The 24444-nt window shown below is 40.5% G+C and overlaps 3 protein-coding genes and 3 long non-coding RNA genes across 10 annotated transcripts; 2 read left to right on the plus strand and 4 right to left on the minus strand.

The window, feature by feature from the left end:
* Positions 1–139: 139 nt before the first annotated feature.
* Positions 140–2913, plus strand: LOC124312194. 3 transcript variants are annotated; one of them, XR_006910335.1, is made up of 6 exons: positions 140–372; positions 454–622; positions 705–807; positions 884–1272; positions 1336–1503; positions 1571–2913. It is a non-coding gene; the product is annotated as an uncharacterized LOC124312194 (long non-coding RNA). The 3 variants fall into 3 exon arrangements; XR_006910344.1 differs by having other exon boundaries at positions 709–807; XR_006910330.1 differs by lacking the exons at positions 140–372; positions 454–622 and having other exon boundaries at positions 696–807.
* Positions 2914–2923: 10 nt separating this feature from the next.
* Positions 2924–3857, plus strand: LOC124312219. Its single transcript, XR_006910411.1, has 2 exons — positions 2924–3324; positions 3386–3857. It is a non-coding gene; the product is annotated as an uncharacterized LOC124312219 (long non-coding RNA).
* LOC124312027 lies at positions 3848–5990 on the minus strand. The gene is made up of 5 exons (XM_046776424.1): positions 5817–5990; positions 5123–5736; positions 4981–5064; positions 4559–4918; positions 3848–4501 (listed from the first exon to the last, which is right to left on the minus strand). Exons 4-5 carry the CDS (start codon positions 4889–4891, stop codon positions 4376–4378), a joined length of 459 nt encoding a protein of 152 aa, XP_046632380.1. The 5' UTR covers positions 4892–4918; positions 4981–5064; positions 5123–5736; positions 5817–5990; the 3' UTR covers positions 3848–4375.
* On the minus strand, positions 4981–5721 carry LOC124323329 (maternal protein exuperantia-2-like). Its single transcript, XM_046784327.1, has 3 exons — positions 5500–5721; positions 5123–5407; positions 4981–5064 (listed from the first exon to the last, which is right to left on the minus strand). The coding sequence occupies exons 1-3, from the start codon at positions 5719–5721 to the stop codon at positions 4981–4983; spliced, it is 591 nt and encodes a 196-aa protein (XP_046640283.1).
* A 400-nt stretch (positions 5991–6390) lies between the features above and the next one.
* LOC124312205 lies at positions 6391–8597 on the minus strand. Of its 3 annotated transcripts, none has more exons than XR_006910370.1 (5): positions 8275–8597; positions 8034–8194; positions 7783–7949; positions 7534–7692; positions 6391–6476 (listed from the first exon to the last, which is right to left on the minus strand). It is a non-coding gene; the product is annotated as an uncharacterized LOC124312205 (long non-coding RNA). The 3 variants fall into 3 exon arrangements; XR_006910362.1 differs by having other exon boundaries at positions 7534–7698; XR_006910380.1 differs by lacking the exon at positions 8034–8194 and having other exon boundaries at positions 7534–7698; positions 8275–8594.
* Positions 8598–12843: 4246 nt separating this feature from the next.
* On the minus strand, positions 12844–16824 carry LOC124312067. Its single transcript, XM_046776509.1, has 3 exons — positions 16756–16824; positions 16486–16624; positions 12844–13077 (listed from the first exon to the last, which is right to left on the minus strand). Coding segments are annotated over exons 1-3 (327 nt in total). The 5' UTR covers positions 16758–16824; the 3' UTR covers positions 12844–12891.
* Positions 16825–24444: the final 7620 nt, after the last annotated feature.

A 24444-nucleotide genomic window follows, 5' to 3' on the forward strand; every position in this document is an offset into this window, starting at 1 on the left:
GAGAAATAGGACCGCTTTAAAAATATTTTAAAAGTGGGCCTATTTCGTAGGGTCCTATTTCGTCCGGTCCTATTTGCCGGGCCTATTTCGTCGGGGCCTATTTCGACCGGTCCTATATCTCCGGCTTCCAAAATGCAGCATGGAGGTTGATCAACCTGTTGTTCAAGATTGAAGAAAACAAGAGCCTTACAAACCTGCCCCACAAGCTGTTGATCTTACTCTGTCACTCCTGACAAATGTGGTGTTTTGAAAGAAATCAAGCAGGCAGGAACTGGCAATGTGCAGCTCAGTCTACTACACAGGCTGTTTGACGAAACATGGAACTTGATTCTACGGACAGAGGGGAGAAATTAAAATTAAACCTTGGCAAAGGTACTTGGCATAAGTTATTATGGAATGTGATGAATTTGTGGTTGAATTTTATGAAAATATTTTGTGTGGAAATCTCTACAGGCAGGGTAATAATGCCGTGGAACCTTACTGGTGCGTAGCTATACTATTGAAGTGTGTGGGGAGGTGATGGCAGTCTTGTATAAATTGTAAATCTAATAATCAGTCTGCAGTGAGAATGGAAATCCACCAAAAATTCCTCTTAAATGCCACAACATTGCTGGTGTTTGAGGTATGATTGCATCCATCCATACTGTTCATTTTTATGTAAATTCTGTACTAATTGATATTTGTGTTTTTGTTTATGTTGGAAGTTAGAAGATCTCACCAAAGCAAGTGGTGGAGAGAATTTTAAATCAAACCTTGAAAGTTGGCAGTGGTTATTCAAGTCCTAATGAAGAATGCACTTTGTTGAAGGTATACTCTCTTAATAGAAATATTTAATGTTAAAATTTTATAGTAGTTATACCTTTTCCTCCCTCCATCATTGTAGTTTCACTGGTCGGTCGACACGGGGACAGACACAGTATATTTGATCAACGGTATTTAAGCTTCAATCTTCGAGAGGTTTAGAGCACAACATTCCCGACGGTGTTGAACATGCTCTGTTGAAATTCAAGAAGCAAGAGAGGAGCTTGATTAAATTGACACCAGCTCTGCCAGTAACGAGCAACTCGGTGTTCCAGTACACAACGCCAACCTCGAATGCAAGATTGAACTCAAGAGCGTTGAGAAGGCCAAAGAGAGTTGGAGCATGGACACCGAAGAGAAGCTGGACCAGGTTAAACTCTGCAAGGAAAAAGGAACCAATCATTTCAAAAGGCCTAATACGCGGCCAACAAACAGTACTCAAAAATCGTCCTCTCCTCGAGTTTGAAAAAAGTAATTTTTGCTTTTCACATCAATTTGAATTCATTTCATTAAAACATCTCATTTCCACTTTAGCTCTTAGGATGAGAAAGCTACAGAGCGGGAACAACTTATGCTAGCAACATACTCAATCAGTCCATTTGCTGTTTAAAGTGAAGCGATTTCTGTGCAACTCGTGATCATTGCCAAAAGGCGCTCGAAATGGACCCGAAAAATGAAAAAGGTTTATTCCTCATTGGCCAAGTAACGTGCAATTTGAGAGCACCTTTTTTTGATTTATTACTCACAGATTTTGTCTCTCCATTTGTAGGCACTTGTGGGCATCTATACGAGCCGGAGGAAGCCAAGAAACATTTCGAGGCGGTTCTCCAATTTGATTCGAACATCAAGGCGGCCACCAATCAAATGGTGATCTTCAAACGCAAGATTTTCGAGCAACGCGAAACGGACAAGAAATTGTACTCTAGCATTTTCAACAATCGTAATTATATGAACGACAGGTAAACAAAAAGATTGAAGGAAAATGGCTTTACGGTTGGTGGGACGAGTCGACGAAAGGGGTCTAGCTATACGCTGATCTGAGTCAAATCGAACGAGATAAACAATAAGCTGTGGAACATTTAAAGGTCGATCGTAGGAAAATTAATGCAGATTTTTTCAAGTGCTACTGGCAGGAAAGAGGAAACCCAATATCGTATCAGTCGACGGGAAGCCGCTGAATGTGAATGAAAATGAGGGCTTTAGAAAATAGTTAAATAGCCTCGACAGAAGCATCAAATGGCAATCAGATGATCTTCGTTAAAGGTTTTCGCGATGCTTTTGCACTATTTAAATTTTTTAAATTTAATTTTGTATCTCATCTTTTCAAATAAAAATTCTGGATTTGGCGGGTAAATTTAATAATTGAAAATGGAGATTCTATCGCAGTTAACGAACCGAAACCTACCCACTAATGAAAAACTTTTTAGGAAATGCTGCCTCGGTTGAAGCTGTCTCAACCACCGTCCTATATTTGACTTCTGATATGTAAATTAATATCACGCTATAATGTCATAATGAAGGCATGGCGATGGAAGCCAATTTCGTGTATTATTCAGCTTAAAATAACAAAACAAAACAAAATTAATTTAACTCAATCCTCAGTATAAGTGTAAATTTTTTCCCTCTTGCGAGATGGTTTTCTATGGCCTTTCAAAGTGGTGTTTAAGCTTTAAGTCTACCAATCCGATCACTTACTAAGTTTTAACTCCTCGGTCAGTGTCATCTGTAAACGATCCTTCACTTTAACTTTAGTTTTGATTTTTTTAAATTCTATATTCACAGCTTACATCACCAGCAGTCATGCTTTCTAAGAAGTGATTGATAGAAGCTAGATGACTAGAGATGGTATTTGACAACACTGTTACACAGATAAGTTAATGGAAATATAGGCGTCGGATAATATCCTTCGCAATCTTATCATTAAGTTTCGTCGTTGAATGCCCTTTTTTTTATATAATAGAAAAAGGAACAGCAATGCCCATCGTTTTTTATTCACAATCTTCATTCAACAAATCAATCATAATATGACACAAGGCTATTCAACGTTATTGTGACCTTACCCTTGCTTGAACTTTATTTTCTCAGTATCGCTTGACCTCTATTTTGTACATCTTATCAATCCGATCCCTTGCTGCGCGCGCGAGTTTCCCGATAGGAGTGGTCCAACAATTGGAAAATAGTTTTCTCAAGTCTATATTTTGATTTTCCGATTTTTCCTTTATCCTTTATGGTAAAATTTATTGCACTCCGGAGCGCTCTAGTGTCAAAAGAGGCTAATGCATTCCGGAGATCTCTAGCGTCTATTGTGGCTGTTGCACTCTCACAAGTAGCAGTGAGAGAAAACCGCCTCCCGAAAAAGTAATAATGTGATAGTAGAGAGGGCTGTAACCGACTAACCGCGACTAACCGTACGTTCACCAGTGAACTTTCCAAGTTGGAAGGACAGATCAATTTGGACATCATCGTGCAGACAGGAACCAAATGTTCATAATCAATGTCAAGGAATCAAGGAAATCATCACTGGTCTGTTGTATTTTTATCATATTTCACCACAGAGTAAAACATTTCTTTATTTTTATTTTAGACTTGCTGAGGACAATTATTAGAGACCCTGAAAAGCCCAACACGTTAGAAGACCTGTTGGTTATTACAGATGAATCTGTTCAAGTAAAACCATTTGAGGAAAATGGTTACTTGGTTAGAATAGATTTCAATCCTGCAGTTCCTCATTGTTCACTTGCCAGCCTTATTGGCCTCTGCCTGAGAGGCAAGATTTAGAAAAATGTGATGGAAAGGATCAGATTGGACATAGTTATTGCAGAGGGCACAGAAGAAGAGAGTAAGCCCTAATACCATATTTAAATGTTCAAAAAAGCTTTCATAAAATATTCTTTTACTTTATTCCCATCCAGTTAATAAACAAATCAACGATAAGGAAAGAGTCGCCGCCGCCTTAGAGAATCCCAACTTAAAAGAAATGTTCGATAGTTGCATAAAAGATGAAGAAGAAAAATTTTGTTAAGAAAAAAAAATAAAAGACAATAAATTTCCTCAGAGTATTTTGTATTCCATTCCATGAGATCAACTCACAAGTATGAAAGTCACTGCAAAGGCACTGCAGAGACAATTTCATCGCACATATACACCCTGGATTGATTTTAGTGGAAGACTAAAACAATTACCTAAAAGCTCTCTGGTATATTTATAAATTTTGCAAGTGTTATCTCTGGTAAGAAGAAAAGCATAACCAAAAGCGACAAGCAAGTTTGTTTCGTGTGTGAAAGACTTGTAAACTTAAAAAAAGATCAAAATTTTTCAAAAACGAGACAAGTTAAGTGAATAACACAAGGGAAGTGGGGCGGGAGGCAGTAAGTAATTTCAGGCGGGTCGAGGAGAGAGGGACTTTTTAAACTTCGGACAGGACCGCAGGAGTTCTGGGAATAACATCCATAATCACTTTGACAGGGTCGTTGTTGTTTTCCTCGGGCTCGATCTTGGACGCAGGCTGCTGCTTCTCCAAGTCCGTGGCAGTGCAAATGGAACGAGTGCGGGGTGCTCGACGGCCGCTACCGCGTCAGACGGGCTTGGCTGGCTGCGCAAGGTGTTGATTCAGCAGCTTGATGACTTCCTCCACGTCGGCTTCATTCTTGCCTTTGATGTTCTCTTTGATGACCTCGACCACACCGTCATCTTTCTTGTCCTGCAAAAGAAATTTCAATTATCCGGTTAAGAATTGAAAATAAGAAAACAAACTCACCTTGAATGTTTCCGTAAGGCCTGCATAGGTGATGCCCGACTCGACGAGCATATGGCGGAGGAATCCAGCACGCAGGCGAGGCTTGATACCTTGACCAAACATGTCAGCGAATACAGGTCTCCATTGAGCCTCCTTAGTCAATTCTTCTTTGATCTTCTTGACTTGGTCGAGCAAATGATCGCAACTGATGAGGTTCCCCTTAAGTACCCTAGTGTTGATGCGGCCGCCATGCACCTTGCGAAGGATCTTGTGAAGTGCTTGAGCACGTTGAACAGCGCTCTCCAAAGGTGTGTCGACTCCAAGGTGGTGATCAGCCAAAGCTTTAAGGACCATGCGATGTTCATTCTTCAAATCATGCACCTGTTTTCGATTGAAACGTTAGAAAATCTAACCAGTTCACGTGTTACTATTTTAGTTGTTACCTATTGACGGAGCAGATCCCAGCCATTAACACATCCAAGCAAAATCTTGTTGACATCATCAAGAAGACGGTAACGTTCCAAAGCCTAAAACAAACTGAAAGTTAGAAACGAGTCTAATAATAGAAACGAAATGGCGATATACCTGGAAGAGCTGAAGGATCTTGGAGTGGCGTGGTTCAAAGAAGACTAAGACAATTTTCCTGTCGGTGAAATTATCTTTTTGGAGCTTGATGAGCCAAGAGGCGAAATCGTTGCAGGCAGCCACCTCTCTCTTGGACTTGAGCATTCTGCTGTTTCGGATCTCCTTGAGCATGCGGTAACGACCCGTGTCAACGATGCGAAGATTGTAGTTGCGAATTACATTCAGCGGTAGCTTGCCATACGGCATGACGTACTCGTTGAAATCGTGCCCTTCTGCTTTCTCTTCCTGTGCCACGTAGAATGATCCATGAAGTGCTCTTTGAAATCGTGCCCTCCTGCTTTCTCTTCCTGTGCCACGCAGAATGATCCCAGGTTGACCATCTCGTCGATGAGGCGTCGACCAGTAACGGTGGCTTCCCACATGACCACAGCAATGCTGTCATCGTGTTCAGGCATTGGCTGTGCTGGCTGAGTGGTGATCACAGCAGGGGGAGCATCAGATTCAACCTTGGCCTCTGGAGTTGGTGGCTGAATTACCACCTCTATGATGGTCTCCTTGGTGGAAGATGAGGTCTGTTGTTCTTCACTGTTGTTGGTCATTTCTGTAATTTTATTCTGCAACACAAAAATCAATAATCAAACAGCATTCAACAACAGTGTAGTGGTTAAAAACAAAATGCGAGCAAAGAGAATACTTAGACTGTGCTGGCTGAGTGGTGATCACAGCGGGGGGAGCATCACATTCAACCTTGGCCTCTGTTGTTGGTGGTTGAATGACCACCTCTATGATGGTCTCCTTGGTGGAAGATGAGGTCTGTTGTTCTTCACTGTTGTTGGTCATTTCTGTAATTTTATTCTGCATCTGTAACACAAAACACTATCGATAATCAAACAGCATTCAACAACAGTGTAGAGGTTAAAAACAAAATGCGAGCAAAGAGAATACTTAGACTGTGCTGGCTGAGTGGTGATCACAGCAGGGGGAGCATCAGATTCAACCTTGGCCTCTGGAGTTGGTGGCTGAATTACCACCTCTATGATGGTCTCCTTGGTGGAAGATGAGGTCTGTTGTTCTTCACTGTTGTTGGTCATTTCTGTAATTTTATTCTGCAACACAAAAATCAATAATCAAACAGCATTCAACAAAAGTGTAGTGGTTAAAAACAAAATGCGAGCAAAGAGAATACTTAAGACTGTGCGGGCTGAGTGGTGATCACAGCGGGGGGAGCATCACATTCAACCTTGGCCTCTGTTGTTGGTGGTTGAATGACCACCTCTATGATGGTCTCCTTGGTGGAAGATGAGGTCTGTTGTTCTTCACTGTTGTTGGTCATTTCTGTAATTTTATTCTGCATCTGTAACACAAAACACTATCGATAATCAAACAGCATTCAACAACAGTGTAGAGGTTAAAAACAAAATGCGAGCAAAGAGAATACTTAGACTGTGCGGTGTCCACCAGTTTCGGCACTTTTTTTCGGCACTTCGTTTTCGTCGTTTTCGGCACCCCATGCAAACCACACTTCCTCGATTATGAAAAAATATTGTCCATTTCGGCACCAAATTTGACCGTTTCGGCACCAATTTCGATCGTTTCGGCACCAACTTCAACCGTTTCGGCACCCAATGCACACCACACGTCCTCGAACATGAAAAACTATTGTTTGTTTCCGCACCAAATCCTCTCCAACTTTTTGACCACGTCCACCACGTCCACCACGTCCTACATGTCCATTTCCCCCACGTACTAACTTCCCTGAATCCTCGCCAAGCTCAAAATCGGCAAGCCGACTTGGCTGCTTTCTAACTCTGGTTGGTCTTTCCATTGCACTTAAGAAAAATCGACGGTTACACAAAAGCACGACGTACAAGAACAAAGTGCGAAAAATTAGAGAAACTAAAGATAATTTACACGACACCTGGTGGAATACAAATTTTGTGACGATGCCGAAACGGAAACTAAAACTGTAACGGAATCCGAAAACTAACATCCCGAGTCATCGCTAGTCTAACCAACTTTATCAGATTGAAATGTCTAGTTAGTTGAGTGGTTTAAAGCATCAGCACTCCAATTTGGGTTGTGGTACTAGACTATACGCAGAATAAGAAAAGGAAAAGAGTTTCAAAATGTGGTGTTAAAATTTTAGTTGGTGACAAAATTTTATTAAAATCCAATAAATAAATCTAATAATAAATACAATAAATACAATAGTGCCGAAACGGAAAAACATAGTGCCGAAACGGAAAAATATAGTGCCGAAACGGAAAAACACACACGCCTGGCAACCCTCCCCAAAACATGACGCCTGGAACTAAATCTGGCGGCGGTGCCGAAAAAGACAAACACAGTGCCGAAAACGACAAAAACAGTGCCGAAAACGACGAAATCAAAGTGCCGAAACAGGTGGCAACCGACTGTGCTGGCTGAGTGGTGATCACAGCGGGGGGAGCATCACATTCAACCTTGGCCTCTGTTGTTGGTGGTTGAATGACCACCTCTATGATGGTCTCCTTGGTGGAAGATGAGGTCTGTTGTTCTTCACTGTTGTTGGTCATTTCTGTAATTTTATTCTGCATCTGTAACACAAAACACTATAGATAATCAAACAGCATTCAACAACAGTGTAGAGGTTAAAAACAAAATGCGAGCAAAGAGAATACTTAGACTGTGCTGGCTGAGTGGTGATCACAGCGGGGGGAGCATCACATTCAACCTTGGCCTCTGTTGTTGGTGGTTGAATTACCACCTCTATGATGGTCTCCTCGGTGGAAGATGAGGTCTGTTGTTCTTCACTGTTGTTGGTCATTTCTGTAATTTTATTCTGCATCTGTAACACAAAACACTATCGATAATCAAACAGCATTCAACAACAGTGTAGAGGTTAAAAACAAAATGCGAGCAAAGAGAATACTTAGACTGTGCTGGCTGAGTGGTGATCACAGCGGGGGGAACATCACATTCAACCTTGGCCTCTGTGGTTGGTGGTTGAATTACCACCTCTATGATGGTCTCCTTGGTGGAAGATGAGGTCTGTTGTTCTTCACTGCTGTTGGTCATTTCTGTAATTTTATTCTGCAACACAAAAATCAATAATCAAACAGCATTCAACAACAGTGTAGTGGTTAAAAACAAAATGCGAGCAAAGAGAATACTTAGACTGTGCTGGCTGAGTGGTGATCACAGCGGGGGGAGCATCACATTCAACCTTGGCCTCTGTTGTTGGTGGTTGAATTACCACCTCTATGATGGTCTCCTCGGTGGAAGATGAGGTCTGTTGTTCTTCACTGTTGTTGGTCATTTCTGTAATTTTATTCTGCATCACAAAACACTATCGATAATCAAACAGCATTCAACAACAGTGTAGTGGTTAAAAACAAAATGCGAGCAAAGAGAATACTAAGGAACTTTCAACTACAGGAACTCTTCAAGAACAGTTCCCCTTTTCTTTAACCAATGTGGTATTGAATTAGTTAATTAATTCTACCATTGATGTGTGGCCGCTGGTTGATGGAAGTGATACCATTACTTTCGAATGAAGACTGCAAATGAAGACCGAGTTGACTAGATAATAGGCTGTGTTTATATAGCACGGCCTTATAGCAATGCGTCAGAACTCAGAACCATCTAACGGCAGTTTAATAAAACACGAAAACACAAATTCGAGTTTATAATTATGATTTCGTCGCAATATAAAAATCTAAATGCGACGGCTCCATGTAAAACCTTGTCTTGCACAACATGATCATAATTTTCTAATTAATAAACTCTAAGAAAAAAATCGTATAAGACATTAATGAAATAAACAACTTTCCTATCTCTCTGAGAGGAACAACGCCATCTGTTGGTGTGGGTTGGGTTGGGTTGGGTCAGGAAACAGGTCTTTGGCGATAGAATCCCTATCGGGAAATTTTTGCCTTCCTAGAACTTTATTTATATTTTTTTAACACGTAGAATATCAATTCCCTTGGCGGCAATAAACTTGGCTGACCTCATTGGATTCATTTAAATAGTTGATTGGTTTCCGATCGCCGGCACCCCGGCTGTAGCATTCAAAGACGTTGACGTGACCAGTCGCATTTAAATTGAGACGAAAACGGTCCTCTCGTTAAAAGCCTAGTTTTTTTTTGCCAGTGATAAGACAACGAACAAGCCGGCAGACACCAGATGCATGCTAATTCTAGATGCATTCAATTCAACCAAATCTTGCCACCCTTGATGCCTTTAGCTACGATCGTGCGAAAGAACTGCATCCGATTCCAACCCCTTCCAGTTGAAAGCACTAATATAAATTAGTCGAACCTTTCAGCTGGAAGACTAGGATAAGGACGACTCTTTCACACGGTGTCAGCGATCGGGAGCAATGGAATATCCAATTGTAGTGGAGTAAAGTTATCAGAAAAGATAGGCTTACCTGAAACTAATTGAAGTTAAAATTTTTCTCATGAACTTTGTTCATTTGTAAGATATTAGTCACTGATCAAAACCCTCCCGAGAAATATTAGCACTATAAATGAAAAAAGATATATAAAAAAATTATAAAACAATAACTTATTATACCTCTGGCGGACAGCCTCTCCGTAAAATGATAAAATACATACGATCTACAACTCCAACTTTTTCTACTAATCTCTAAAATTTAATAATAAGCTAGCGCACAAGACTAGAGGATTCATTTTCTATTTTTACCCCAGTAATTCTATGTTATTTAGCTTATTATAGAGCGCATTTTCAATTGTGGTTACCGAAAAATTCCGCCGCGTTTAGGCGTATTTGGTATCTTCGCTATGCAAGATACGCCAAGCTTATGCGGCGGATTTGCCCGTAACTACAGTTCACAATTGCGGTCGAAATTTTGCTAAATAACTTACTATTATTGGATTAGACAGTACCTACCTTAAGTTTGGGAACGCGGGCGCGCGCGCGGGAGAGAATCTTATGGAGTTTGGCTTTTTTCTGGACGATCCGAAAAATCCAATTTTCGTCGGATCGCGATGAATTTTTTTTGGCCGTAGTCATTATAGGTAGCAATAAGCTGATTTTTTTTCAGATTTTTCCTATCAAGGGGATGGTAGGTTTAAAATGGATCCCTAAGTTTGGGAACACGCTATAGTGCTCCATGCAAATTAGGGTACTTTGAAGAGGAATAACTAATGAACGGGTAGAGCTAGGAAGACGCGGAAAACTCTGAAATGAAGAGCTTTGCAAGTTCAATAGAAGTCTTAATTTTCAGATTTTTCTCGTCATATTTAATCTAGTCAATTGTGAATTGAAAAAGATTTTTATTTTATTGCCCGTGTTTGTCCTTTTCTTTCCCCCCATTTCCACCCCGCGCGCCTTTTTTTCTGATAAACAGAGAAATCGCGCGCTTATGAGGGGGCGACAACCCGGCGTGGGTGGAATGGATGGGGAAGAAAGGGACTAGAACGGGCCATAAATAAAAAAACCGTTTTCAATTTCCAATTGACTAGATTAAATATTAAGCAAAAAATCTGAAAATGAAGAATGTTGTTCGGCTATTGAACCTCTTCATTTTAGAGTTTTCCGCGTCTTCTTAGTTCTACCCGTTCTTTACTTATTCCTCTTCAAAGTACCTTAATTTGCATGGAGCTAAGCAAAACTATACTGACAATTTGATGATTCATGTAGAACTTTTGAAACATATGGTACCATATGGTAACCGTTCAATAGTTAATAGCCAAAAACTAGACCTTCGGAAAAGAAGTCGCTCTCGTTGGTTCCTCCTTGGCGAAGAGATGTTGTCCTAATTGTGTTATCTTTCAATTTCAGAATTTCAGGGGCGTACCAATTATCGGGTCGTACTTTGGGATCAGTCGTCGAGAAATTTCCTTTTTCCTTGCCCGGCTTACTAAGTCCACAGTCGGTCCATTTCAACAAGACTCCTCTAGTCGGATTTACAAAAACGAGGATGCTTTTGGCTTGGAATCCTGTGGCTTGGAATCAATGTGGCTTGGAATCCCAGTAGGCTATAGCAATTTTTTTTTCATGGATGTGTGAAGATTCTTTGGCCAACTGAAGTAACACTTCTTTGTCTGAGGGCATGGTTCTATTATATTTTTTTGCGTCCTTCAAAAGTAAATGATTCATTGACGCCTCACAAAATTCCAGCGCATTATATCTAATAATTTCACATTGCAGAGAAAAATGTAATACTATTTTCATCATATATACGTCAACTTGAAATATTTGTACTTGAAATTGTCGTCGGTTCGAATGTAGAAAAGTTTGACGACATTCATATGATCAATTTATTGCATAACCTCTTCTTCTTGCTTGTTGTTATGTGTGTGTTCCTTTTAAATTCGGTTAACGGCCACCATTTTCCCCTTATAGGTTCTCAGACGACGAATTCAACTGCGCTTCTCCTTTCGGCGAGCCCAGGAAGCTTTGCCTTACTTGGCGGTAGGGGCGGTCCTGAAGGGGGAGAACTACTGGGAAATGAGGAGTTTGTGTGTGAATCTGTTTGTTTGTCAGTCCGTGTGAGCGCACGCTGTGATTGGTCCACGGGCGACTACCTGCGAAAGGGTCGACATCGCCCGGGGCTACGACTGACCTCGCTCGGCGACTTGACCAAAATGCCGCCTAAAAGCTCTAACAAAGGCGATCGCTCGCGGGCAAGGGATCCACGGGCAAGGGGGAACGGCACGGGCAAGGGAATTTGCATAACGGGCCTTTTACACTAGCCCAACTAAAGACCGGCCCTGGACGGGCATAAAGTTACTAGTCCCTTGTTTATAAAACGAAAAGGGGGAAAAGGGGGAGGAGCTTGTTTGTGTATCTGTTTGTTTGTCTGTAGGTGTGAGCGCACGCTGTGATTGGCTGACGGGCGACTACCTGCGAAAGGGTCGCCATCGCCCGGGGTTACGATTAACCTCGCTCGGTGACTTGAACAAAATGCCGCCTAAAAGCTTCAACAAAAGAGATTGCTCGCGGGCAAGGGATCCACGGGCAAGGGGAAACGGCACGGGCAAGGGAATTTGCATAACGGGCTTTTTACACTAGGCCAACTAACGACCGACCCTGGACGGGCATAAAGTTACTAGTCCCTTACTAATAAAACGCAAGGGCCCAAAATGGGGAGGAGTTTTGTGTGTATCTGTCTGTTTGATTTTATGTGTCGTTGCGCACACGCTGTCATTGGTCGACCGTTTTCTACCTGCGAAAAGGGTCAAAACACCCGAGGCTACGTCTGACCTCGCTCGAAAAAACGACAAAAAGACTAAAAGGTCGACATCATCCGGGGGGGGGGGGGGCCGGGGCTACAATCGTACAGGGGGACCGAGAGTTGACAAACACACACACCTCGGGCAATGTGGGAGAAGGGTGGGGTAGAATTTTTCCATTGGCAATTTCAATGTCCTATATTAAATTTTTTGGCGAATGCTGGGTTTGAACCATGGCTTCGAATACACGACGAAGATGATTGCGCGGCCAACATTCCCTTATCGAGTACGCTAATCACTACACTATGAACGGATATGGAATAGTGAGTTGGATTCTCAACCAACTCTTGCTGTTGTTGCATTTTGAGGATATCGCTCGCGAGCAAGGGATCCATCACGGGCAAGGGAAAAAATAACGGGCAAGGGAATTTGCATAAGTGGCCTATAATTTACACTAGCCCAACTAAGGACCAGCCCTGGACGGGAATAAAGTTACTATTGTTGAAATAAAAACAAATATAGAATAATGAACTTGTGAAACGTATCAAACTGTCATCAAACAGTAATCAAAATGTATTACAGTGTTTCCTATAAATTCTGAGCGCTACGACCGGGGATGAAACCGCAAACGGCGCCCGAACTATGCATTTCAACAAAGCCTCTATGATTTTTTTTGATGCAACAGGTTCCATCATTATAGGTAAAATGAGTGCATGCCCGGTTGGCGATGCATACTCCTCCGCATTGTTCACCTCTACTGGGCATACATTTGATGTCGTGGCCATTGAAATCGCAGTTAAAGTCCCAGCGAACCAAACCGCCGTCACCAAATTTCCAGTCACGAGCGGACACGGTTGTCATCGACACGGCCACAATGAACAAAACAATCGACAAGATGGACGAAACCTTCATCCTGTTTCAATCAATCAATCAAAAAAATTTTAAAATAGGATAACAATGATAGCCTAATATTAATATGAGAAGGAATTGTACAGCTCAATTTGATTTATATAGTTGATGTAATTTATATTGATGCATACTTACATTTTATAACTCGACAGGAGATGATTAGAAACAGTTGAACAAGTGCTGAGATGTTTCTTGGTTGAACATTCGGATGGAAATGACTCCCTTTTATATGTGGGCTGATTCGTTTTAGCATCTCCTATAGGGCTCTTTCGGATATGTTTTCTTTTGCCGTTTTATCTGGCGACGCCAGCATAGTGCACCTTGGTAGCGCGAGATCGGGGAGAAGAGGGAGAATGGGGGAGAAGAGTAAACGTGGGTCCCCTTTTTTTCGTACGCCCTCCTCCCTCCCATTCGTCCCATTCTCCCTCTTTTCCCCGTTCCCCCGTTCTCCTTCTCTGGCTGTGTGTGTGTCTATGTCTAGTCGTAAAAGGCGTACATAGCCAGAGGGCATCACATGTTCCCATTCTCTCTCTCTCTTGAGGAATTCTTCTTCTTCTTCTGGAAAAATGATCGGGGTCATCCGAGCCGCAGAAAGGGCGCAGAAAGGGCTCTTCAGATTTCTAAAGTTGTGCAAATAAAGCGAGAATTCTTTGCTTCGGGTTTCCAAAACTTTCTTCATTTTTTCTGGAAATACGCAAGGGGTTGGCAACTCCAGATTTGGGTGTACGAAGATTCAGGATTCTACTCCCACAATTCAAATTGAATCGATTCGAATCAAATGCAATTCGGGTGGGATCGCTAAACTTGACACTTTATTCAACGTCGTGGCGTTTTCTGGCGTCGGTTCCGGGTTCCGTACCTTTTATACTTAATTGCTCTCATCCAAGTCCCGAGTACAAATGTACACAGACAGCAAAGATTGGTTGTGGTTTTGTTTGAAATCACGACATGCAGGCCCAGATGAAGGTTATAGGACATGAATTTCTGTTGAAACCAAATAACCAGATTTTCAATCTTGTTGTTGCCTATTGTAAAGCAGTTCTGACACAATCGGTCAAATAACTATATCTGCTGATGACTATAGGTTATCTTACTTTATAACACAATAAGCTTGCTCTTATTATCACATATATTAATTTATATTCTTTCGAGCAGCAACAAAATAAGTTGGAATTTGCCGTTGAAGAATCTCATTTTCTTTCGACTCCCACTAAGTTGTAGAAGCTTATTCGCACGCATCAGCAGCGAGCTCCAAATGTATACCCGATTGCGGATGAACTCACCTGCCAGTTGCCTTCCCTCACCTGAACAGATGCCAAGTTGGAGAATTGTTGTTCATGTCAATAACAGAGTTGTTTTTCTTCTTTTTGCGTCTCCACTATATTCAATGATTTGCTATCAAACAAGCTATCAAGTTTGGCATCTATTCCACATTTTTGAAAATTGACGGGGAAATCCAGTTGCGATTTCGTTGCACAACATTTCTAAACATAAACCAGCGATTTCCAGAACTTTAAAATCCCCTTGCTCCCAGAATAAGAAACCCGAATTTCAATCAAAACAATGTTCCCATTTTGATTGTTATAGGAAACTTGTTTTTATTGCGTTTCACTTGATAATATGATACCTATAACCCAAACTCTTATATTAGGCTTACTTACCTTCCTTTCTATCGAAAACATGCACAGGCGCCCACCTCCCAACAAAATGTTTGACGCCGTTCCTGACATAAGCAAGCGGAAAGTATCAGGTTTTCCCCTGTGCTTGCATATTCCACCCGTTAGCTTCGATTTTACTTTAGAAACATAATTTAAAGCAGGATATCCAGTTCAATATCTCATATCAAAATCTGAATGTCTATATACTTTTGCGGGGCACTCAAATAATAACACATTGTTCCCTGTGACCAGTTTACCTTGGCCATCCATTAATAATCGAACAAGAATTCCGAAAAGTGTATACCCTACTAACACAGCGATGTACCATGGATATGACTGCAGCGTACTCCCAAGGATAAGGGAGATACAAACAGCACATCCATGGAATGCTTCATGTTGATCCTTATTGCCCCTTCCCCACACGTACCATTTGTATGTCCCTTGAATATACCGGTTTGTATATACCCAGTATCCTTAAATAACATCCATCTTTGGATAGGATTTCTGTTAGAAAATAAAAGATAAAAGTCTCACCCCAGAATTAAACTACTGACCTTCAATTCCGTAGCTCATATCTCTGACCACTTAACCACCTGTTCTTCCATTTTAGGGACAAAGGTTTGGGAGTAATGAAAATTGAGATATTTTTTAGCTTTTTCGTCCACTGTGTACCTAATATGGTTATACTGTGATACACATTCTGTGTATGTACCAAATGGTATCACAACAAAATTATACCCCCGGGTATATTACTTTGACGTACAATCAGTATATTAATGAAAATACACTGGTGGATCTACGATGAATATTCTTCATTTGATCCCATCCTAGATCCGAATAAATTTATACCTACGCTATACTACCGCCCCCCAATTGCGACCTGGATCTATTCATCCCATATTTACCTACATCTTACATTAAGTGGATGGGCCGTGTTAGTAGGGCAGCCAGCCGGCCGATCTCTCTCTCTGCTTATTCTTTCCTATATACGAAGTTATTGGTGTATTAGACTAGTCTATAAAAAGAAAACGAACGCCAGCGACTAGTCACTTTATTTTTCCCTGAGGAATTTTATTTCTACGTAGGTACTTACAGTAGCTACCGAAAGTTTGTCTAACAGCGTCAGCTTATTTCTAGTTCGGGTTTGCTGCTGCGCAACCGCTCAATATGTTTTGGAATTTGAAACAATCTCATGTGCTTCCCAGCAGACTTCAATAAACTGCTGAAAGAGTTTTTGAAAGACTTATTGAACATGTTGAAATAAAAACAAGTATAGAATAATGAACTTGTGAAACGTATCAAACTTTTATTTTGCAGTAAAGTTATATTTCAAATTTCAACAAAACAAATTGTTCCTTGAAAGAAGCAACAAATTGCAAAGTCCCTACAACATTGAAGCCACTAGAAATAGTCATCAAAATGTATTACAGTGTTTCCTATAAATTCTGAGCGCTACGACCGGGGATGAAACCGCAAATGTCGCCAAAACTATCCCTTTCATGAAAGCCTCCATCATTTGTTTTGATGTTCCATCCTTATGGGTAAAATGAGTGCATGCACGGTTGGCGATGCAAATTCCTCCGCAATTTTCGCTTTTACTGGGCTCAAATTTGATGTCGTGGCCATTGAAATCGCAGTTAAAGTCCCAGCGAACCAAACCGCCGTCACCAAATTTCCAGTCACGAGCGGACACGGTTGTCATCGACACGGCCACAATGAACAAAACAATCGACAAGATGGACGAAACCTTCATCCTGTTTCAATCAATCAATCAAAAAAATTTTAAAATAGGATAACAATGATAGCCTAATATTAATATGAGAAGGAATTGTACAGCTCAATTTGATTTATATAGTTGATGTAATTTATATTGATGCATACTTACATTTTATAACTCGACAGGAGATGATTAGAAACAGTTGAACAAGTGCTGAGATGTTTCTTGGTTGAACATTCGGATCCCTACTAACACAGCGATGTACCATGGATATGACTGCAGCGTACTCCCAAGGATAAGGGAGATACAAACAGCATATCCATGGAATGCTTCATGTTGATCCTTATTTCCCCTTCCCCGCACGTACCATTTGTATGTCCCTTGAATATACCGGTTTGTGTATACTCAGTATCCTTAAATAACATCCATCTTTGGATATGATTTCTGTTAGATATTAAAATATAAAAGTCTACCCCGAGACTTGAACTACTAACCTTCAATTCCGTAGCTCACCTCTCTAACCATTTGACCAACAGTTCATACATTTGAGGAACAAATGTTTGTAGGTAGTGGAAATAGAGATATTCTTTAGCTTTTTCGTCCACTGTGTACCTTATATGATTATACTGTGATGCACATTCTGTGTATGTACCAAATGGTATCACAACAAAATCATTCCCCCGGGTATGTTACTTTGACGTACAATCAGTATATTAATGAATATACGCTGGTGGATCTACGGTGAATATTCTTTATTTCATCCCATCCTAGATCCGAATAAATTTATACCTACGCTATACTACCGCCCCCCAATTGCGACCTGGATGTATTCATCCCATATTAACCTACATCTTACATAAAGTGGATGGGCCGTGTTAGTAGGGATGGAAATGACTCCCTTTTATATGTGGGCTGATTCGTTTTAGCATCTCCCTACTAACACGGCCCATCCTCTTTATGTAAGATGTAGATAAATATGGGATGGATAGATCCAGGGCGCAATTGTGGGGCGGTAGTATAGCGTAGGTATAAATTTATTCGGATCTAGGATGGGATCAAATAAAGAATATTCATCGTAGATCCACCAGCGTATATTCATTAACATACTGATTGTACATCAAAGTAATATACTCGGGGGTATGATTTTGTTGTGATACCATTTGGTACATACACAGAATGTGCATCACAGTATAACCATATTAGGTACACAGTGGACGAAAAAGCTAAAAAATATCTCAATTTGCGTTACTCCCAAACGTTTGTTCCTAAATTGTACGAAAAGTTAGTCAAATGGTTAGAGAGGTGAGCTACGGAATTGAAGGTCAGTAGTTCAAGTCTCGGGGTAGACTTTAATCTTTTAATTTCTGACAGAAATCATATCCAAAGATGGATGTTATTTAAGGATACTGTGTATACACAAACCGGTATATTCAAGGGACATACAAATGGTACGTGCGGGGAAGGGGAAATAAGGATAAACATGAAGCATTCCATGGATATGCTGTTTGTATCTCCCTTATCCTTGGGAGTACGTTTCATTCATATCCATGGTACATCGCTGTGTTAGTAGTGCTCCTATATGGCTCTTTCGGATCTGTTTTCTTTTGCCGTTTTATCTGGCAACGCCAGCATAGTGCACCTTGGTAGCACGAGAATGGAGAGAAGAGGTAGAATGGGGGAGAAGAGGAAACGTGGGTCTCCTCTCTAAATTATTTGGAGTTGAAATTTGGGCGTATTTCCTGGCAATACGATTTGTAAAAGCAAGTTCAAGAATTTCTTCCGCGAACTTTTGATTTAAGATAATTTGGGGTAAGTTGGGAATATGGCCTTGTGTCAGGTGTTGAGTCTTTGGAGACTGGGATCCCCCCTTTTAATTATAATAATAATACCCTGTGCGTGTGAGCACTGTTCTTTCCCTTTTTCCGTCATGCAAGCTCATTGCTACTTGAGTTTGTTTGTTATTCTTTTCGCTGTTTCGCTTTTCCCTTTAGCATTAAATGGATTCCCGATTTGGTTGGTTTTCGTGAGCGCTTGTAAAGAATCCTCCAGTCAAGAGGAACACAGTGGCGCTATCCTACTTTCATGTAACTGCTAAACGGTACCCAGTCTACTAACAAATAAATTGAAACTACTTCTATATTCTTCTACCTTTTTTTACTTGCCTTACTAATTATATTAGAAACCCCTATCCGGTGTTCAGCTTACTTCTGCTTTTATTACCCACTCCTTACTTAAAAAGTTTTGCCCACTCAATTTATGACATTGACATCAGGGGTTTCTCCATACTAACAGTTGTATTCTACTGAAATGGTCAACCTTACTTTACTTCTATCTAAATTAGACCATTTCGAATATGTCTTTTTTGGAAAGAAGCTTTCATTATTCCGGGAATTGAACCTGGACCTTCTATGTGGAAGTCTAGAGCGATACAGGCAAACACAGTGTTATATATATATGCTATTATTCTAACGAATACTACTTATTCCTTGTAAGTTGTAACCTACTAAACCGCAATGATGTGAAAACATACTACTTACAGTTTTGTTTGTTACTAACCTACAATTGATGACTTTTTTCCATCAAACTGCTAGCCATTCCTACTGAACTTTTGGAACTAGTGATCAAAGGTACTGAATTTTTCACACCACTTATAACAAAAGTACTAAATTTTTGTAAACTACTAGCTATAACCTACATTGCTTTTATTATTGATTACTTTTTAAAGTCAAACTACTAACCCTACCTGAACATACTGCATTTTTCAGACTACTAACTAAATCTTTACAAACTGCTGGACCAACCTACTGAACAGAACTATGCCTACTAATAGTTTCACTAGGAATAACGTAAAAAGTAGGCAAATGAATGGTTAGTAGAGAAGTTGTACTTAAGCAAGTACAGTAAAATACTGAATTGCGTTTCAGTACCATACTGAAGGGTACTGAAACTGTAAGGGGTGTGTAGGTACTGGAAATCGGTAAAATAAGCAGTTTAACGCGGCTGTGAAGAAGCGTGGCTGAATTGCAATCTTTTAGCGGGAGTTTTTCCTCGCGTCGAATAATTGTCAAAAAAAATATCGGGTGACGGCAAGGAGTGGATGGTAGTGCAAGAAAAAGGGAATTTGATTGACGGTAAATGGTTCCATTTTTTTTGAATGAAGGAGAAATTATATGTGTGGGAGCAGCGTTTTATCGCGATTTGCTGCTATTTGACGGAATGAATATAGTTTTTGTCTGAACTGGTCTCATAGTTCCTCACTTTATTTTCTTCTTTCGTAAATGGCACAAAAAGTGTTTCTATAATGGCTAATAACCCGTGCCCGAAAAATTAATTTTAAACCCATCCTCATAGGGGACAAGATGAGGAGAAAGAAAAAATGTTTGCACGAAAATGATTCGTTTCCTTTTGCTACTTCTGTGGTGGGGACGCAACGATTACCATTTTAACGACATCTGTTCTTCTGCCTTGGTGTTTTGCATTCAACAACTGCTTTTATTTCTGCTATTTGTGGCGGTTGAATTCCCGTTTCGTATTTTTGGAAAGAAGTCTTGACCCAAAAATTGAGTTTTTTCTTATTTTTGTTTTGATCGCGACGGCCATGAATCGTTGTATATCAGTTTTTCTTCTGTGTTTTTGATTTTTTTTCTTTTATACAATGAACCGCTGCAGTGACCCCGTACCCAAGCAATTCAAGGTGCGAACACCCGCTGGTCACACTTTCCAAGGGTCCCTAAACTGCCAGCGCCTTCATTGTTGGTGTAACCGTTGTCTGATACACACAGTCTGGTTGGAGTCCAAAAATTTTTTTTTTCTTTTGTCTTCACCCACATATTCCATTGACGTTTGCTGACAGCCAAATTTAGGAGAACGCATAGGATGGCAATTATCATCCCTTTTCCTTTGTGAAATATCCCAGTAATTTTACTTTATTCCTCCTGTCTCTGACTTTTGATACCATCCTGGTCGCTGTGATTGTTGACAGCGCCAACCTAGCATCACAGTGGTCAGAAACAGTACGCGAAGAAAAAGAAACTCTCGTTTTTCATCTTTATTCCCCTCCTATTTACTTTGAAGTGTTTCCCAACCCCATAATACCCCCGCCCCCCCCAAAAAAAATAACAGAGACGTGAGTCAACCACTGGACCACGAATTAAGCGAGGTGTTTACGTTTTTCCATCCATTGGTTCCATGACTGACTGGATCTAATACGTTATACTGAATGTAAATCTCGTAAACAAAATAGTAGGAGAAGTTGGTCTCATCCCCTTTTCCTTTTTACTATTGTTCCATCCTTTCCTTTAAGCTGTCTGTCGTTTCAAACTCATTTTACTGTAAAGTAGGGGCATTACAATGTTTTCTCCCCTTATTTTGTTTTGTAATATTGCAGCAGGAGCACATCTTTTCCCTTCCCTTCCCGGCAACCCGTTGATTAAATCCTGGCATACCTTCTTTATCGTTAATTTAATTTTTGTTCCCGGACGAATATCCTACTTCAATCCGTCTTGTTAATTAGTTGTAAAACTGGAGCTGTGGTTGTCGTGTCGGGGAATCCCTTGACAACAGGATAACATGTACTTGACGTATTCTTAGGGTATACTTAATACATCCCCCGAGAGAGAAAAAAATGGCTCGGGTGGATTGGAGACATGTCATTTTTCATTTCACTGTGGGCTTCCTCCTTCCCTGAAGAGTCCCTTACCCCATTAAATCCCAATTTACCCTCGTTCCCTTTCGATTGTACCTTGTTATTGCCTCCGTGGAGCGTGTGCCCGCCATGACGAGGAAATTTAGCGATACAATACTTTTTGTTACGTCCCCTTATTCCTCCCCCAAAAAATAAAACTCACAAAAACAAATTCGTACAGGGTAATTGTTTTGGTGACAAATGATGACGAACGGATTTTTCGTAATGAGAGAAAAAAAAATATATAACTTCACAAATCAGTCGTAAATTTAATCCGTCTGTCTGAACGACCATACCAAGGTCGGTGGGGCGTGTCTCTATCTTACTTTCGGTTTTTCGTCACAATACTAGAAAAACAATCCGACTGTGGCATATACTCTGATATATGCCGTGTTTATTCAGCTATTTTTACGTTTCTCTGCCCGTTTCCACAAACACCGATTCGCCTCTAACAAATTTTGATGGGAAAGAGAGAGAGTGCTTGTTTACCGTCACCATTTCTGTTGTTTCCCTTTTGTTTTTCTTTTCAGTTCGTCCACGACGAACATCGATTCGCCACTAAATAAATGTGTGGTTGTGTGCTCTATCCAACGGATTTTTAACATGTGCTGCGGGAGATCAATTCCTCCTTATTTCCTGTCAGTAGCATTTCCTTATCTTTTTCCGTGTTGCACTCTGTCATTCAACGGTTTTTTATTCATTATCCGTCGCCCAGCGTGCACTGGATCGCTTTTACCACTTTATCGAGGCGGCGATTTTACGAGCGTATTTCCCACATTTCGTTTTATCTTTTTCCCCCAAAAAATATCTTCGAATCAGTGATAGAGAGGGAGAGGAAGTAGAGAGAAGAGAGACAAAACAATATAGGCGTAGGCCTATGTTGTAAAAAAAACAGAGCTTTTTTTGACGGGATAAGATACGAAATGGTTGAAGAGAGAAAAAAAACGTTTGAGTAGCAAAGAGAGACAAGGGAAAAAGAAAGGACGACAAATGCAAAAGGTATGCATAACGGTAAGTATGGTGCTATTCTCTCATTTTTTTTTTTCTTTGAAGTCGTTTTTTTTTTTTTTTTTTAACTCGCGACGGGGCCCTTGTAGTCGTTGCATTGAGTGAGGGAGAGAAGAAAAAAAATTTAAAGAAGAGATGGAACGCGATGGAGAAAAAAAAATTCGTTGCACACAGGAAGTGAGAAGGGGGAAAAAAATATCTTGAACGAGAGAGAGAAAAAAAATAGTCAACTATATACAGCTTCCCATTTAAATTGATGAAACTATTTGCCCAAAAACATTCTTCAAATGGGTGTAAAGAAAAACCATCTTTGCCTATAGTATAGTTTTTAAATTTAGGCTCTGGTCCGCATTTTGTTTTTTTCCATTCCTACCAAAATATTTTCGAATTTGCACTGTTGCACTAAAAAGTAATCACCGTACATTTTAAGTCGTTGACACATCAGTAGGTTATTTGCACGCGCTGCTAATAGTCCGTTTTGCTCCGCGAGCAGCATTAAAGTATATCTGCGCACTTGTAGATTACCGCAATATATCTTTTTTATTTCTTTTTCTAATACGTTATCACTGACCATGGCTTGATTTTCCATGTATTGATGATGCTGTAGTAGGAGTGGTTGGCCGTCGTTCATCTTCCGTTTTATAGGAATATTGGGGTGGCCAAATATCCATTTTTGATTTTTCTCTTGATTGCAATCGCTCAATGAAGGCTGTAGGCCTTCTTTTGCTGTAAGACAACCTTCGCGGTCGTCGACCATACCAGTAATTTCTAACGTCTCGCTATTCCAGCGAAAATTAAATTTTTGTCTACATTGTGATGATTTTACATGAAAATAAGTGGGTTTTGGCTTGTCCGTCGGGATTTTTTCTTTTCTTATGGGAGAACGGTAGCGAGAATAGTTGATAGCGCATATAACTTCGCTGGCGCTATACAATTAGCATGCACTAAACCATGTTCTTTATTATTTATAGCAATTTTGTTACCTATTAAAATGAATTCATGTGGTTTTTGACCATCACACGGCGCATTTTGCATATTAATATCTAGACAAATTTGGGTTTCCATATTGTAAATATGGGACCAATTTTGTGCGATTATATGGAGGTATGCGGCGTCAAGATTTTTTAGTTTACGTAGTGGTCGTTTGCAAATATTTTCTAAATTTTCATGATAAAAGAATTCTAGCTGAGCCGTATTATCTACTAATTTAAATGAACTTGTGTCGACTTTTGAGACTAAACCTTTCCCATTTTTAAGTTCTTTCAAACGGCATTGGTCAGATATGTTTGATGCATCCCACACAATGATTGAGTTGTGATGTCGCACAAAAGACACATCTGAGTTATTTGTTAGAATGCCATATGGGGAACTAATAGGACAATTTAAGCAATCTTTTCTTAGCGTTATTCTCTGTAGCAGGAAGTTAATTATACCGTATTCTTTGGTCTGCATCCAAGCTCCCTCACCCACTGGTGAAGCTGTAAATGCAAAAGAATCTTGCGCGCCTTCCATTCCGTTTTCGAAACATCTATGGTACTGTACCATTTCCCAACATTCTTTTTTCGCCAGATTTGGAGGTCCCGTTTCGTTCTAATTTCGGCTGGAAGCTGTAGATCAATTGAATTTTGGGTAGCTTCTTCAGGAACTGAATCAGAGTCTGGGTGTTCTCTAGAAGTATCTTCCGAAATGTGTCGAAGGATTCGAGTAGGAAATCGAACATGAATTCGATTGGATGAAGTAAGAACTCAGAAAAGTCCGGTAAGGTTTTAAAAAAAGATGGCGGGTTGTTTCCAATAGAGGGCGGAGGATTCACGTTAACTGAAAACTATAAGAGATGTTTGCCTCGGTAGCGGCGGCGGTCCCAGAGGGGTCGATGGATCCAACCAGTACAATTTGGGGGAGGGGGGAGGTAAACTGGTTCGCTGCCACCATATGAAAGACTTCTCCCGTCTCCCGACCTGCTGTCCTAAAGGCTTGACCGCGTGATCAATACTTTCGGCCGGCAGGTATGAGGTTGGGTTCGAAGGCTTCATGTGATGTTAGCTATTATAGAAGGCACAACCATTTCGGAACTTAATGCCGGTACATGTTACGACAGAGGGGCGGCGGAGTCAAGATGGGGCGGTGAAAAAGGCGATCTAGCGGGCGGTGGTGGTTATGGTTGG

Source organism: Daphnia pulicaria, chromosome 1, assembly GCF_021234035.1.
Source record: "Daphnia pulicaria isolate SC F1-1A chromosome 1, SC_F0-13Bv2, whole genome shotgun sequence".
In the NCBI taxonomy this organism is placed as follows: Eukaryota; Metazoa; Arthropoda; class Branchiopoda; order Diplostraca; family Daphniidae; genus Daphnia; species Daphnia pulicaria.

Coding starts and splice junctions, on each gene's coding strand:
- LOC124312027 (XM_046776424.1), bottom strand. CDS start 4,891: ATGGTCCTTAAAGCTTTGGCTGATCACCACCTTGGAGTCGACACACCT. Junction 4,502..4,558: donor GCCTTACGGAAACATTCAAG/GTGAGTTTGTTT, acceptor TTTCTTTTGCAG/GACAAGAAAGATGACGGTGT.
- LOC124312067 (XM_046776509.1), bottom strand. Junction 13,078..16,485: donor GCGATTTCAATGGCCACGAC/ATCAAATTTGAG, acceptor AATGGCCACGAC/ATCAAATGTATGCCCAGTAG.
- LOC124323329 (XM_046784327.1), bottom strand. CDS start 5,721: ATGACCAACAACAGTGAAGAACAACAGACCTCATCTTCCACCAAGGAG. Junction 5,408..5,499: donor GACGCCTCATCGACGAGATG/GTCAACCTGGGA, acceptor TACGTGGCACAG/GAAGAGAAAGCAGAAGGGCA. Junction 5,065..5,122: donor AGATCCTTCAGCTCTTCCAG/GTATATCGCCAT, acceptor AGTTTGTTTTAG/GCTTTGGAACGTTACCGTCT.